The 14,526-nt window shown below is 43.3% G+C and overlaps 1 protein-coding gene across 2 annotated transcripts in view; it reads left to right on the plus strand.

Annotated features, from left to right (window-relative positions):
- Positions 1 to 3,643: 3,643 nt before the first annotated feature.
- The window catches only part of GYS2 (glycogen synthase 2), a 39,742-nt gene continuing 28,859 nt past the window's right edge, over positions 3,644 to 14,526 (plus strand). The window contains exons 1-4 of one of the 2 annotated variants that reach the window (XM_027904864.1): positions 3,649 to 3,783; positions 3,924 to 4,150; positions 11,396 to 11,577; positions 14,104 to 14,295. In XM_027904864.1, coding sequence (XP_027760665.1) covers positions 4,030 to 4,150; positions 11,396 to 11,577; positions 14,104 to 14,295 — 495 coding nt within the window. In that variant the 5' untranslated portion in view covers positions 3,649 to 3,783; positions 3,924 to 4,029. Of the gene's footprint in view, positions 4,151 to 11,395; positions 11,578 to 14,103; positions 14,296 to 14,526 lie in introns of both variants that reach the window. The other variant, XM_027904863.1, reaches the window with a different exon arrangement.

Here is a 14,526-nt window from a genome sequence, read left to right on the forward strand (position 1 = left end):
TAACATCATTTTCCAAAGCCAAGTCCAATAGGATTAACATTAAACTTGCCCGTGGCGAGGTGGTGTCTGCAGGGTTGGTAACTGATTCTCAACTCTGAGGATGAAGCAGCAGAGGCCACAGTGCTCTGCAGAGCTGGGAACACCAGCCTCACTCACACCAGCTGATGGCTTTAGGTTGGTGTGTCCTGCCTGCTTATTTTGGACAGAACATACTGGGTGTCTCTGAGGAAAGTCCATCATGTCACATCACTCCCCCAAAAATTCAGAAGGTTCTGAGCCCTCTCTCCCTCCTGGCCGCTTCCCAGGGTCTTCTCACTGGAAGGAATAATTCTCCACTCGTGTGAGACCTGGAAGATTTTTTGGCCTTGCACGAAGAAGGAACAGAGGCCATCACTTCGCAGTTGGGCTGATCTGAATTTGCTGAGGTCAGGCAGGCACTGAGGGCTGTCCCTAGAGCATTTCTGAACACCTCCCTAGTTTTCCCTAAACTCTGCAGTGACAAAACAACGCGGGCACTGGAGGACTCCTGTTAATGCCACCATTGCCACCTACTGCCCAATACCTAAAGTACAGTCCGTGTGCATCAGTAACTGCTACAGACCATTGTCTTTTCCTCCTTTAGAATTTGCCTCAATGCCTATGAGCATTTTTAACACCTGTGTCTTATTTTTTTTCCCCTACAGTTATTGTAGGGAAACTCTAAACTCCAGTTCTGTTCAGAACGAGCCAGTCCTGGACAGTCACCTGCTCGTAAACTCCCACACATGGAGGGTGTTTTGTGCCCTACACCACTTGCAGCAATGAGACTGAAGCTGATTTTCCACCATAAAAGGTTGTCTGAAGGGGTTCTTGTGGAGGGACTGTGGTGTGAAGACAACATCCATGGCTCACCTCCTGGCGTGATGCGCTGAGTGAGTTTTTGGCAGAAAACTTTGATCTACTCAGAAGCAGCTGGATCAAAGTGTGCAGAGCAGATGGCATCCTAGGAGGGGACAGTTCCAAAAGGAGTTTCAGGTAGGGCAGAGTGCACAGTGCTGTCCTTGCTTTGCCATCTCCAGACGACTACAGGAAATTTGGGGAAAACGACACACGTTTTATACATTTCTTGTCAAACTCAACCTTGCTATTGTCCAGTGTCCTTGCAAGCCAAATTGTTTCACTTCTGTGAGCTGAAAAAGAATTTAGAGAGGTAACAAGTGATGTCTGGCAGAGTTGCCCCACAGTGAATAATGCATTACCAAAGGGCATCTCTGTAGTTAGTGATAAAAAACAACATGAGAACCTGGATAGGCCAGACTCAAAACCAGTTTCACTGGTTTCCAGACTTCTGGAAAATATTTGAATCAATGTTATATTTTAAAAGCTACTCTTTTGTTGGTACATTTCCACCTTCCCACTTCAGCATGAGCTCTGTTCTTGTGAAAAAGGAGCAAACCGTGCAGTCGTAGCCACAACCTTTCCCTGTCTCAGGGACAAAAATGGCACATGGTTGTAGTGTCAGCAGAGCATCCTTCTCCCCACTTGCACCTCACTGCACCTGACAAGGAGGACAGCTGATGGTTGTTCTTCCCGATGTCAGAACACAGCTTTTCTCCTGGAGAGTTCTGATGTCATTTTGCTGTAGGTGCACAGCTTTATGACCTCCTTCATGGCTGCAAACCTGGATAATTCCAAGTGCACCAGATATCCCACAGATAATCCCTGCAGGCCATAAATATAATGAATAGGGAGGGCCCTTTGCCCTCTAGCAATTAAGAGCATTTGCAGGGATGAAACTTTCTGGATTGTCTGTGGGAGACAGCCTTTCCTAGGCACTTCATATGCTTTTCCCCCACTGAAAACAAAAAGCAGGGATTTGGGATGGCTGTGTGTGGAAAAAAAACTTTCCTTAAGACATGCAGACTGGATAAAGGGAAATATACTCGGAATACAAATTAATACTGATGTTCACAGCGCTATTGAGCATTTCACATCAGTTAAAAACCCCCACGAGTTATCTCCAACCTGTGAAAGGTGAGTTGTGCTCACCCAGTGATGGCCTTGCCGGTGCTTGTGAAATTATCTCGTGGTATCTGATGACCCTTTCAAACTCATTCTCCAAGGTTTAAGGACTTAGACCACCTTCTGTCAAATTCAAAAAGTGAAAGAAGTATCCTCTTACTACAAGCAGAAGCTGGAAAAACACGACACCCAAGAACCTGAAAACCACAGACTATACAAGGAGCTTAAAAATTTTGTTATTACAACTTTACTTCATTGCTATAAAATTATTTGCATGTCTTCCAGGCTTTGGAATGCTTAGGGGCAGTGGAAGTCCTCACCTGAGATGGCCTTTGTGAGCCTCACCCTCAGGCTGGGCGTCCAGGGAAAAGTGTGGAACAGATTTGGTGTTCAGAAATGAAGGGAGCCTTAAAATATTACAGTCTTTTCTTTTAAATAACACGATTTTTTAAACTATAGGATGACCTGGTTTTGCTACCTGATCCAAGTAGTAAAAGCTGTGTTTCTCCATCCCCTCTTGCCAGGCTCTTTTCTGAGACAGCTCCTGTTCCTCACTTGGCAAAACAGTTTCCTACATCCTTAGGTTAGTTCAGTGAGCTGTATCCATGAGCCCAGGGATGGGTCTGAGTGCCATAAATGCAGGGAGGGCATGGGAAGTGGAAGTGGAAGAGCAAGTCTTTTGGGGGGTAGTTAGTCATTAAGGCAGGCTCAGCTGTATCATTCATTATGTATGATGTCTAGGAGATTTTTTTTTTCAGATGGGCTGCCTGTCCCACAGACCGATTGTCTTGGACTTGTTTTGTCTTAAGTGAGCTCAGAGCCTTCCCCTCTATGCCTGCTGGTGCTGTGTTATTCTCCACAGTGCCAGAGATGTCCTGGATCTCACCTGGAGATTTGCTCCCTGCTGAACTGTGGATTTTGGGCAGGCTGGGCTCCGAGCTCAGCGTGGGATTTAACTCACACAGCTGCCCCAGAAGCACTGGCTCCTCAACCAGACATAAGAATCTTCCAAGCAGGGAAGCTGGGAGGATCTCAGGTTGTGAGTGAGGGACCAGCATCTCTGCAGATGTGTGTGCACTGCTTGCAGCACCCCAGCTCTGTGCTGGAGCCCTGACTCGGTGCTCACAGAGTTCTCTGGGTGGAGCACAAGGGCCCAGAGGCCAGAAAAGATCTATGGCATAAGAAAGAGAAACCAGGTGGAAAATCAAGGATCAGGACTGCAAGGAGGGGCAAAGAGAATGACAAAGTAGGGAGAGAGAGCCTTTGTAGCTCTGTTTGTAAAAGCTGACAGGGCTTGCAGGGCTGCTGGAGAGCAGAATGCAGCCAACAGCTCTTGCAGAGTCCCGGAATCACAGCTGGAAATGATTGTGGGGGAAGGATATGAGGTAAACTAAGGCTTTTACAGACCATGAACTGAAGAGGAACAGGTAACAGCCTTGAACCTGGCAAGATCCCGAGAGACATCATGTAGAACTGACTCTACTACAGCCCGGTTGGTGAGTGGCCAGCAGGTAGGGAAGGTGCGTGGCTGTTAATGGGAGGGTGTATCTCGAGGGGAGGACTCAGGGGCTGGACTCAAATCAGGTGGTGAACTCACAGGGTCCTCCCTGTTGGAGTTTGCTCAGGGCGGTGCTGATTTTACAACCCTCCTGTTTCCATTCTCCCCGAGGTGGTGGGAGGTTCCGAGTGCTGGGGCTGAGGAGCTCCAAAGCAGTTTTTTACCCCCTCTAAAAGAAGAAAAAGAAGGAGCTCTGCCCCCAAAACAGTCAAGACCTTTCTCAGGTCAGTCTTAAATTCTTACCTCTACCAGCAGCTGCTTCTCAAGCCCTGAGGATTTCCCTGAGCCAATTTAATGCTGGTGGTCAGACAGTTTAAACCCATTAGCTCCCAGCTATCCGAATAATTTCCTCCTCGGATCCCAGCGCACCTGCAGACTGCTCCGACCAGAACTGCAGGGAACTGCCACGGTTCACTGGACCTTGGCTGACTGCTGTGGCCTGTGTGGAGAGCACCCAAGGGCTGAAGAAGATGCCGCTGGCTAGATCACTGTCCATGACATCTCTGAACGGGCTTCCTCACTGGGAGGATGAAGACCTGCCAGTGGAGGACTTGTTGCTCTTCGAAGTTTCCTGGGAGGTTGCCAACAAAGGTTCGTACAACGCTTGGGTGTTAGCGTTGCTGCTTCCACGGTGGGGGAAGTGGGGGAGGCATGAAGGGCTTGGACAAGCAAGGCATTAAAGGGGAGATTGGGGAAGGAAAAGCAGGTTGGAAGGAGGGCGTGTGGCATCCGTGTGTGACTGCACGCCGCGCGTGGGCTGCGTCTCCCTCTGCTCGTGTGGGATGAGCGTAGTCGGGTTGTCAGCGTGTCTTTATGTGTTTCACCACCAGGGAGAGGTTGTTCAAACGTCCAGGTGGTGAAGTCTGGGTGTACAGATGTATGGGATGTACAGGTGATGCTTTGCACGCGTTTGTGTTTTACCTTCCACGCAAGTTCCCACTTGGGAATGTCGGGCGTGAAAACGAGGTGTAAAACAGATAATCAGATCCAGAGCAGCTCAGAACATTCTGTGATTCTTCCTCAGCTTTCTAAAGCAGTGTACAGAAAAGGCCAGACTTGGAAGAGGGGTAAATAAATACAGCTGGATTGCAGCCACTGAACAAATGTCAGTGACCAGCTGAAACTCTTTTGGACTGGTCTTTGCAAACACATGTGGTGCTTCGTTTGTTCACTGCATGCAGCTGGTCAGGCAAAGGGCACCTGCTTGTCAGGCTAAGATCTTCCTGCCTCCCATTTCTAACTCACTCGTTGATTTATCCCCTCTCAGGTATGTGCAGTTCACTGAGGGGGAACAAGCTCTGTTTTCACCACAAAAGGGAGTAAGTTTGAGTAAATGATTGACCCTGTCTGTATTATTGTCCTGGCAGATAAATAGAGATTAATCAGGAGAGGGGATCTGTAATCTGTAAGGAATTTAACTTTAAAGGGTAAATATATGTGAGAGGAGCAGGCAGTGCTGGTGTTTATCCCCATGAAGTAGGAACTACTATTCTGTGATAGCTTTTGGTGTTTAGTCTGCACTGCAGGGCAATTTTACATTGCTCTTTTTGAAATGCTGAGCTGCACCAATACCCAAAGGTGCTACAGAGGAGCTTTTTGCACTTTGAATCCCTGTGGGCTTCTTTTGCAGCAGCTTCAGTCAAACTTTTGAGTTCACTTACTAATGGCAGAACCTGGAGTGTGCAGCTCCCTCTTGCAGTGTGCATGATGAGTAAGACTCTGGCAAGCAGATGGCAGCAGAAATCCAGGGAATTCAGCTCTTCTCACTACCATCTCTGCACTCCATAGTATGTATATATATATATCTATATGTCTATAAAATGAGTCATCTGGACCCAGTGGCTGTGGCTATCACACAGCACGTTTAAGAAAAAGTAAAACAATTAGATTTATCGGTTCTTGCTGTGTATGTACAAAAATGCAGCGAATCTCTGAATCATCCACAGAGCTCTTGTTGAAGCCAAATCTACTGACACGGCTAAAATTTACTGTTCTCACGATTTATGGGAGAAGGAATATTTATGAGTGAATATTTATTCAGTCAGTTAAAAAATAAGGTGCCTTTGATTGCACCACTTACCAATCCCATATATTTGAATGGAGCTGACAGAACTAGTCAGGGAAACCAATTTCTTTGTTAGAATTGGATCTCTGTGCAGAGTTTCCTTTAACCAACCCTGAGTGGAAACATCTGTGCAAAAACTCTTTATCAAGAGAGTTTCAACCTTTTTTCCTGGTAAATTCTTGGTACTGAGAGGTTTTTTTCTATAAATGCCAGGCAATTGAATGTCTAAGTCATGTGATAAGATACTATTCCCTGGTGACTTAACTTCTATAAACAGTTCTTGGAAAATGTTAGGGCTCTGTGAGAGAGCAGCCAGCAAAGTACAGGGAGAGTCATCACAGAACATATATATAGGCTTAGGAAATAATAGCTTATACTGTGTATTTCCCACCCTCTTAAGCAGAAGAGGAATTGCTTCTTTGACAAAGTAGGGTGACCCCACATAGATTTAAAACTCCTGAATGCTTTAGAGTTTGTTGTACATATATAGACTTGCTGTATATGTTCCTAATACAGAGGGCAAGACAAGAATTAGCTGGATTTATTGCCTGGCAAGCTAATTTCAAGCATTTAACATGAAGGTCTTGTTCTTCTTTTCTGGCAATGTAGAGGTGTGTCAGAGTAGCAGTAGTAGAGATCCACAAGTATCCATTAATTCCAGAGTCTCATCACTTTTTTATCAGCAGCTGGAACAGTGAAGTTGTCCCTCTTTATTTTTTTTTATAATTTTTAAAGTCTAGATCACTTAACACTCACATAAGGCAGAGCTTTCTACTTCTCCATGTTCCCTTTTTTATATTTTCTATCCTGGCTGCAGCCTGTGCTAAGCTACAACCTCTGACATAAGTGTTGGAAAGCTCTGCCCTCTCAGTTCCTCCTCTCTCTCCTCTTCTCTGTCTGGAGCAAGCAGAGATGAGGGAATGAGAAATAAAAAAGGCTCATTTGCCAGCACAACTCTCCCTCTCATTTCCCCCAAGTCATGTGAAAAGGAACTTGCCACCTAAACCAAGCACACCATTGAAATCCTCTTGCACTGAAAGTCCTCTGCTAAGGAAATGAGAAAAGTGTGGTTTGTTTTGCCAGGTTTCCCTCACTTTATTTGGCTTTTCACTGGTGGGCAAGACCCACACTGGGAAGTGGATCCACTGTGTTTCTGTGGCAGAAGGGGAAAAACGCAGTGCCACATACCTGGTGGTAACACATGGGGAAGCTCAGCATTTTTCACCCTTCCCCTTCTCTCCTGACCATCATGCCCCAGTAAAGCCAGGTCTGGTCTTTTATCTGTGGAAAAAAAGACAGGTTTTCTTTCCCCCATAACATGATCAATGAAAACTTTAAGGACAGGAGCACAAAATGAAGTGCCTACAGACAGTGTAGATCTTGTGTCTGCCTTGGGTTTGTCAGTAGTAGGTTTTCTGCCACGTTAATGAGAAGGGCTGAGAATGTTCAAGATCTGGTCTGTTCTCTGTGAAGATGTCTTTAAAGTAATTCCAGTGATATTTAGATTAGTATCCCCTGCTGCACCACCAGCAGCTTTTAGATAGAAAATAGAAGAATGCTTAAAAATGCTGGGCAAACAGCCAGCTTTTATCATCGTTCAGCTGTGAACAGATCAGCTCAAGAGTCACTGGGAGATGAATCTTTAATATTTTTTTCCATCCCCGTTGGAATGAAGACTGTGCTAAAAGCAAAACTTGGTTCAGAGATCTCTGTGCAGTTTCTCTGGTGAAAATCTGGACTCTTGGAAATGACACGGGACCAGGATTTTACCCCCTCTGTGTTAAATGTCTTTCCACGATGAAACTTCCCCGGAAGAGGTGAATACTGTAATTTCTGACACAGCTGAAGTAACACCCTTTGGGGAGTGGGGATGTGCTGGCATAAACTTGGCATGAGCACAGCATCAGAGCTCTGTGCCTCTCTAGAGCGGGGTGGTGTGTCAATGTCAAACCAATTTCTGATGAAATCTTTATACGCTGGGGATGGTGCACACAGAAATAGCTTCTCAATTGTGGACATCTGCTGTAAATTTCAGTGTTTCAGCATTATTTCAAAATATGCCTGGAATGCTAGAATTTCACAGAACGCAGAGAACTTCTTATCCTGTGATGAGTGCTGGCCACAAACATAGCCCCAGAAAAAATACATGAAAAAACATCTGCCATCTGAAGATTCTGTTTTTTTTTTTTTTTTTTTTTCCACCTGCCTCTTACAACCTTATCCTATTAATGGTCCCCAGAATATCTCGACAGGCAATCAATCAGTCAATAAAATTTCAATCAGGTACTAGAAAAAAAAAAAAAAAAGGAGTTCAGTCCCAATTTTTATCACAGCTGCGTAGACCAGAGACACATTGTGAGGAGAAGGGCAGAAGGGTGATTGATGTAATCAGTGCCTGTGGCAGTGAAGTCAGTCTGAATCCTGACCCTGGGGTCAAACTGCTCTCGTGGATCCCATGGCAGATGTGGTTCTCAGGAAAGCTTTGGGGCCTCCAGAGTGACCCGGTCAGGCCGTGGCAAAGAGGCTGAAGAGCCCTGGAATTATCCTGGTCCTCTGTTGTGTAGGAAAAGAGCGTGTGGAAGAGGTCAAACTTCTCTTGAATTAAAAAAAAAAAATCTTTCTTTCCCAAACATTTTCATTCCCCTTTCCATGCTGGGTAATTTTTTCCCTTAAATTAGAAAACAAACAAACAAACAAACAAACAAAAAAAGGAAATAAATGTGGGAAAAATATTATTTATTTATTTACTTTTTAACTTGATTTAATTTATTCTAGTGGAAAAGTTAAAACCATATTTTAAAAAGAAATAATAGAAAGATTTTTCTTTTAAGGGCATTTAAAAACGATTAAAACTTTAAATGTTTGAATAAAGCATTTTAGTGAAGACCAGAAAATTATACTATCTCTGTATCCCCGTTTTACTGCTAATTCTCTGTATTTGTGATGTTCCAAACCAGTTCTCTGGATCTGATTTCTCCCGATTCTGCCTCTATTTCTCATTTTTTTTTCTTTTATTGTTTGTTTTAAACCCAGTTTCAAAGTACAAAACTTCAGAGGCAGAAACTTGCAACTTGCATTTTTGGTACATCCCTGTATTTGGGAAGGTTTTCTGGTTATAATATGGCCTTGAAACATCTTATTGGGGAAGAATAGGGAGGTTAATTAAATTGTTGGAAGTAATTTGAGAATTCTCCAAGGCTCCAAGTGAATATATCATCAACCCTGTTACTCAGTAGGATATTCCTTCCTGGCACAGATATTTCCAGGGAATTCAGAGTAACTGAGCATGTATAAGCTATCTCTTGATGATATATAGTGTGCTCCTTGAATTTGCTATGGAAAAGTGTGATTTCAAAAGTCAGTGCATTATTCTAGACATTGCTCTGTTCTTCTCAAGATGTCTTTTTTTAAGTTATACCCAACACTTCCCACATCCATAGTTTCACTTGCACAGTTTCCCCTCCCCTGTCAATTAAAAAGCTCATGCACAGACATGCTCTGTGAGTCATATTTGCACAGTCACTGGGAAGACAAAAGCCAGTTTTGGGACCAGGTAACAGGGCTATCTGTCTAAATATTTAGCTATTTTCTGAAGAATTTTTACATGCACTGGTTTTATAATTTACAGTTTTATATATGTACATTATATATATGTATTTACAAAATAATTTAAAAAAAAATAGCATTTGATCCTAAGTACTTTTCCTTGCATTTCAGGCAAATAAATGCCCTGAAATGTTTATTTTTACCTTGCTGTGCAACAGATTACAATGGCAGAGCACGGAAGAATCTGCAGCCTTTCCCCTCATAAGAGGCCTTCCCTACATCTCGGGTGCTTTTGGGACATACAAAACCTTGTGGAAAAAAACCACTCAGCTGCTGGCTGTGCAGAACAAAGGTCCAGGCTGTACTCAGCCCACGAGCTGCAGCTTCCTTATTACTCTTAAAATCAATATATGTGGAAATTTCATCTCCTCAGCTCGGTGATCACCCCCTTGCAGCGTGAAAAGAGGCTGATTTTCACTCCGGTGATGGGGGGAAAGGCCTTTGCACCACTCTAGTCATATACAGCTTTATCATGTTTTTATCTTTCATCCTTGCAAGTCATATTTTCTCTTTTTTTTTTTTTTTTTTTTTTTTTTTTCCCCCCCCCTGGATCCCCAGGCTGCTTTGCACTCCCTTCTCTCCACATTCTGAGCTCTGTACTCCTGCCAATTCAAACCATGACTAAGATTTCCACCAAGCCTCCTGTTCATCCGTGTTGGATTGAAGCCCCTTCTGCTCACATGATGCATTTACCACTCTGTAAGAACAGGCATACCATCCTAACTATCATTTTCTAGGTTGAACTTTCCAACTTGCCTCATATAATTAAAATTTTATGTTTATCTGAATCCAGGGTGTTTCAGTAGAATCTCTCAGCTTGTGAGCAGAGGGAAAATACAGTGTTACTTACCTAAGATTTCTCTAAATCCTTGTGCAAAGCAGCCATGGAAGAATATGATGACTATAAATTAGGGTTTTTTAAGCTTTCTGGTCCTAATGAAATGGAGAGTAATAGTGCTATGCATGAATTTCCTTCTGCAGTCCCATGCCTATATGACATGAAAGTCTAAAATTGTGAGTATGATTTCGTAACACAGATCTGCGAGATTCTTGTCTTCTTAGGGCTTGAATTGCTAAGGGAAGTAATTTAATGTACTAATTCTAATTAGCAAGCTGGTCGATTGGAACTGCATTTGTTTTTCTTCTGTAAAGTACCTAGAATCCTGACATGAAAATATTAGAGCTAGGGATCCTTCCAGCACTCAAAACAAATGGGATATTTGTAGCAAAAAGGAAATAAAGCGCACAATTTCTTTTCTAGGAGCCTAATTAAATATGTATCTCTGTCGTTGGGATCCTCAGGGCTGTAAGATACCAGGCTTTGCAGAAAGCTTTCTGTAGTTGTCGGGAGATACAGTTTAATTAATCTGGGAACTAATCTCCCAAAAAAGGTCATCCTGCTGCATTGTAAATAGTGGTTGGTTGTGGCAGATTTTTAAGGAGAAGTGGGTAACTTCTCAAGATTCTCAACAGGTGCAGTTGGATGAGGTGCATTGGCACCTCTGGATATCCCAGTACCTTGAAAAAAGTGAGCCTGGAGTGCCAGCTATGAATCACTGGCAACTTTCAGTGCTGATTCCACATGTAATTTGGATGTCACTGCTGAGAGGTGCAGCACAGTCTTCTTGCCTGGAGTATTGCCAAGGACAGTACAGACATTTCTATTGTCAGTGTAGGCTACATTCATTCCAGCTTTAATAATTCTTTAGAAGGATGATGGGGCAAGACACCTTCTGTCTTGTGGATATTGGTTTAAATCCATTTTTTATCGTTATTAGTCAGTGAAATCCATCAGTCCCTCCGCTTCTCTCAGTGATTTGTGTCAAACAAGGTGGAAGTGCCAGCTCAGTTCTTACCACATAATGAAAAATATGTTTGAAAATTAGAACTGCAGCAAAAAAAAGAAAGCAGAAGGCTGTGCTTGGGATGCAGCAGAATCAATGAGAGAGTGGAAGCATGAGCCCCAGGATTTGAATCCCTCAACTGAGCAGTGAAACTCTGATATCATTTAAGAGACTGAATGTCTATTTATTCGTTAGAGTCTGGGCTTCACTTAAAACCTACATGTGTGAAGTGGTTTAACTAGAGGTGGGTTGGAGCTTCTTACAGAGATCTGTGGCCCGTTCTCCTTTCTATGTTTTGTTCTTTGTGGTCTTCCTTTGCAGTGGGAGGCATTTACACCGTGATCCAGACCAAAGCCAAAACCACGGCGGACGAGTGGGGCGAGAACTATTTCCTGATCGGCCCCTACTTTGAGCAGAACGTGAAGACTCAGGTGGAATTCTGTGAGCCTCCCAGCGCTGCAATTAAGAAGGCAATGGACACCATGAAAAGCCAGGGGTGTCAGGTAAATCAGATGTGCTGCTGCTGCTGCTTCCCAGGGCAACAAAGCTGACTCTGAGGAGATTACGGTTCGGGTTAATGCTCTCGCCGTTCCACTTGACACAGCAGTCCTGGTCAATGTCACCACGGGAGAGGCTCAGAACCCACTGGTGGAACAGCACAGTCAATTCATTAAAGGTTATTTTTGAGGAAGAACCGGTTTATCCAATTACAGGTTTTAACTGCTTGATTGGATTAATGACTTATTTATCTAGTCTCAAGGTAGGGTGAGATTTCAGTGGGTATAACATGACCTTACTTTGACTGAGCCCTTACATTCCACGTTCTGGTGCTGGAGCGAGGAGAGGGTTCCACTAGCTTGTGGTTTTTCTTATGTAGCGTTATACTGAGTTGAAAGCCTGGAAGGGACTTTTTTACCTTCCTCAGCTCGTTGCAGCTTGATAGTCCTAGGGAACTGTCCGTTCCCCAGGAAGGGAGGTTAAACCTCCACACCAGCAGCGAATTCATCTCAGTTTTTAACAAGGTTCAGCACAATTTTCGACCAGTGTTTTCTGTGTGGTCTCAGTCACACCTTGTGACTTGATTTCTCCAATAATATACTACGAATAAATTTCTTCAGATGTTGATGAAAGGGATGGAATCTGCTGTGCTGATGAGCAGCTGCAAGCACCTGCAGCCTTGGGGACAGCTGATGACCTGAGAATGGGTGGAAGATTACACATGCTGAGTTTGACCTCCTTTCTTGACAGTCTTTAGCTTAGATCCAGAACCTGCCTTCACTCTGATCCAGCCTTTAGGCCCTTCAGGAGGAAAAACCTCTCTGCTTATAATGTGTGCTGAGCAGATGTTGGGACAGCAGCAAGGAAGAGTTTTTACAAGTGTCTGTGGCCAAGGGGCACGGCACACTTTAATGTAAAAATTCATGAGGTTCTTGGACTGCCACCAGCTGTGGCTCTGGCAATGTTCTATCTCTCTTTGTAAGAGCAGTCCTGCAGCTATTAGGATTTGATGCCCTGTTGCATGTTATGCAGATGTGTGTTGCTGAATGAATATGTGCCACAGCTTTGGGAAAGTGTCTGCTGGGGACACTGATGTGATGCTTCCATTGTTCAGGCTCAAACTAAAAGGTCTAATCTAACTTATTCCTATCAGATTTTCATAAGTGATCGACCAAGTTATCCATGTTGCCTCTGTTGCTTATAAAGAGGTGTCTCTGCAAGTGGTGTTACACTCCTTTGTTTGGAAAGCAGCTCAAGACTCGTGGGGCAGATTAATTGCAGTGCTATATATACACTTCATGCTGTTCCAGCAATGCATTCCATTTAATCAGCCAACTCTGCCAGGCTCACATGTGCACTGTGCTGCTGGAATATTCATATGCAGCAGCAGCAAATCTGTCCCAGGGACGTCAGCTCTAGCTCTGATCTCTAATAATGACGCTGTAGTTTCCAGGGGCTGCACTGATCCTATTAACATTCATGTCTGGGTTTTGCTTATGCATCACAATGGGTAGTTTTAAACCCAGGGTGCCAAACTTCTCAGGTCAGGTGTGTCCCTTGCCACAACCTGACTACACATTTGGGGGAATAGGTTTGTCTGGTTTGTCCCTGCCTTTTAACCTATTTTTCCCTGAATAAAGAAATCGGGATGGCCTGGAATAAATACATAAGGAGCAAACCTCTCTTTGTTACGCCCTGTGTTTTTTGTGCAAACAGGCCCAAGAGCTTTCAACTCCTTTTTTTTTTCAAGACCTGGCCTCTGTTCAGCCTGTTGTAACATCAGAGTTGGGTTCAGCCTCTGAGGTCTCAGCCATTCTGATGGCAGAATTAATGTGAGGTAATTTGACTGTGCACAGCTGGGTCAGTTAAGGCAGTGAAGTTCTAAACTCTTAGAAACGTTTAAAGATAAAGCAGGAGAGCTGTGTTTTTAGCCTGATGTGGGTTAGGCATTAGTACACCTTTGGTTGATCCTTCTACTCTGCCAGGTGGGAAGAATGAGAAAATGTCATGGTAGACACAAGTATCCCCAGTGATCTGGCATAAATGGTAAAAGATTGCCAAAATGTGGCAATCAAATATGACTGAAAGAAAATAATAATTTCGAAATAAGAACAAAGCCAAATGTTCTTCAATAAGAACATAAAGCTTCATTATTCAACCAAGTGCAGTCCTCCTAAGCTTTTTTTTTTTTAATCTCCATGAGAAAAAGGTTAATATTGCCATGAAAACGTAAAATGAAAGTCTTAAAAATAAAATGTTTCTAAAGATCGTGGTTTCCTTTGTTCCAGTATTATTCAGTGTATTTTGCAAGGAAAACTTCAAGTTCTTGGTGTGCGGGACTGTGATCACATATTCCCTGTGTAAAATACTTTAGATTTGGTGGATGAAAACAGTTGTTTTAACTTACATTGACATTCACTTTAACATTTTCTTTATTTTCCTTTTCATTTATATTTTATTTTTTATATTTATTTATATTTTATATTTTGTTTATTTACTGTCTTTTATGTAACCTCGCCTCTTTTCCATAGGTCTCTTTTGGAAGATGGCTGATAGAGGGCAGCCCATATGTCTTATTATTTGACATAGGATCAGCAGCTTGGAATCTGGACAAGTGGAAAGGTGAATTTTGGGAAGCCAGCAACATAGGGATCCCCTTTCATGACCAAGAAGCCAACGATGCTGTGATTTTTGGATCATTAACAGCCTGGTTTTTAAAAGAGGTACAGTTCTTAAACCCAGAGATTTTTAAACCTCAGCCTTGCCTGCAGACTGAAAAAAAAAAAAAGCTTTGGGATGTTGTTCCTATTCTCCAGTTTATAATTTTAAGGAATTGGATACCTGATGTAGGTCAAATTTGTATTTATGGTCTTTTAGCTATATTTTTCCAGGAGAAGGGGGAAGGGGCTGCCCTATGTGAATTCTGCTGTGTCTTCATGTCACTTCCCACTGTT

Source organism: Empidonax traillii, unplaced genomic scaffold (genome assembly GCF_003031625.1).
Source record: "Empidonax traillii isolate 1590-97213 ecotype Southwest subspecies unplaced genomic scaffold, ASM303162v1 scaffold1099:size633499, whole genome shotgun sequence".
Taxonomy (NCBI): domain Eukaryota; kingdom Metazoa; phylum Chordata; class Aves; order Passeriformes; family Tyrannidae; genus Empidonax; species Empidonax traillii.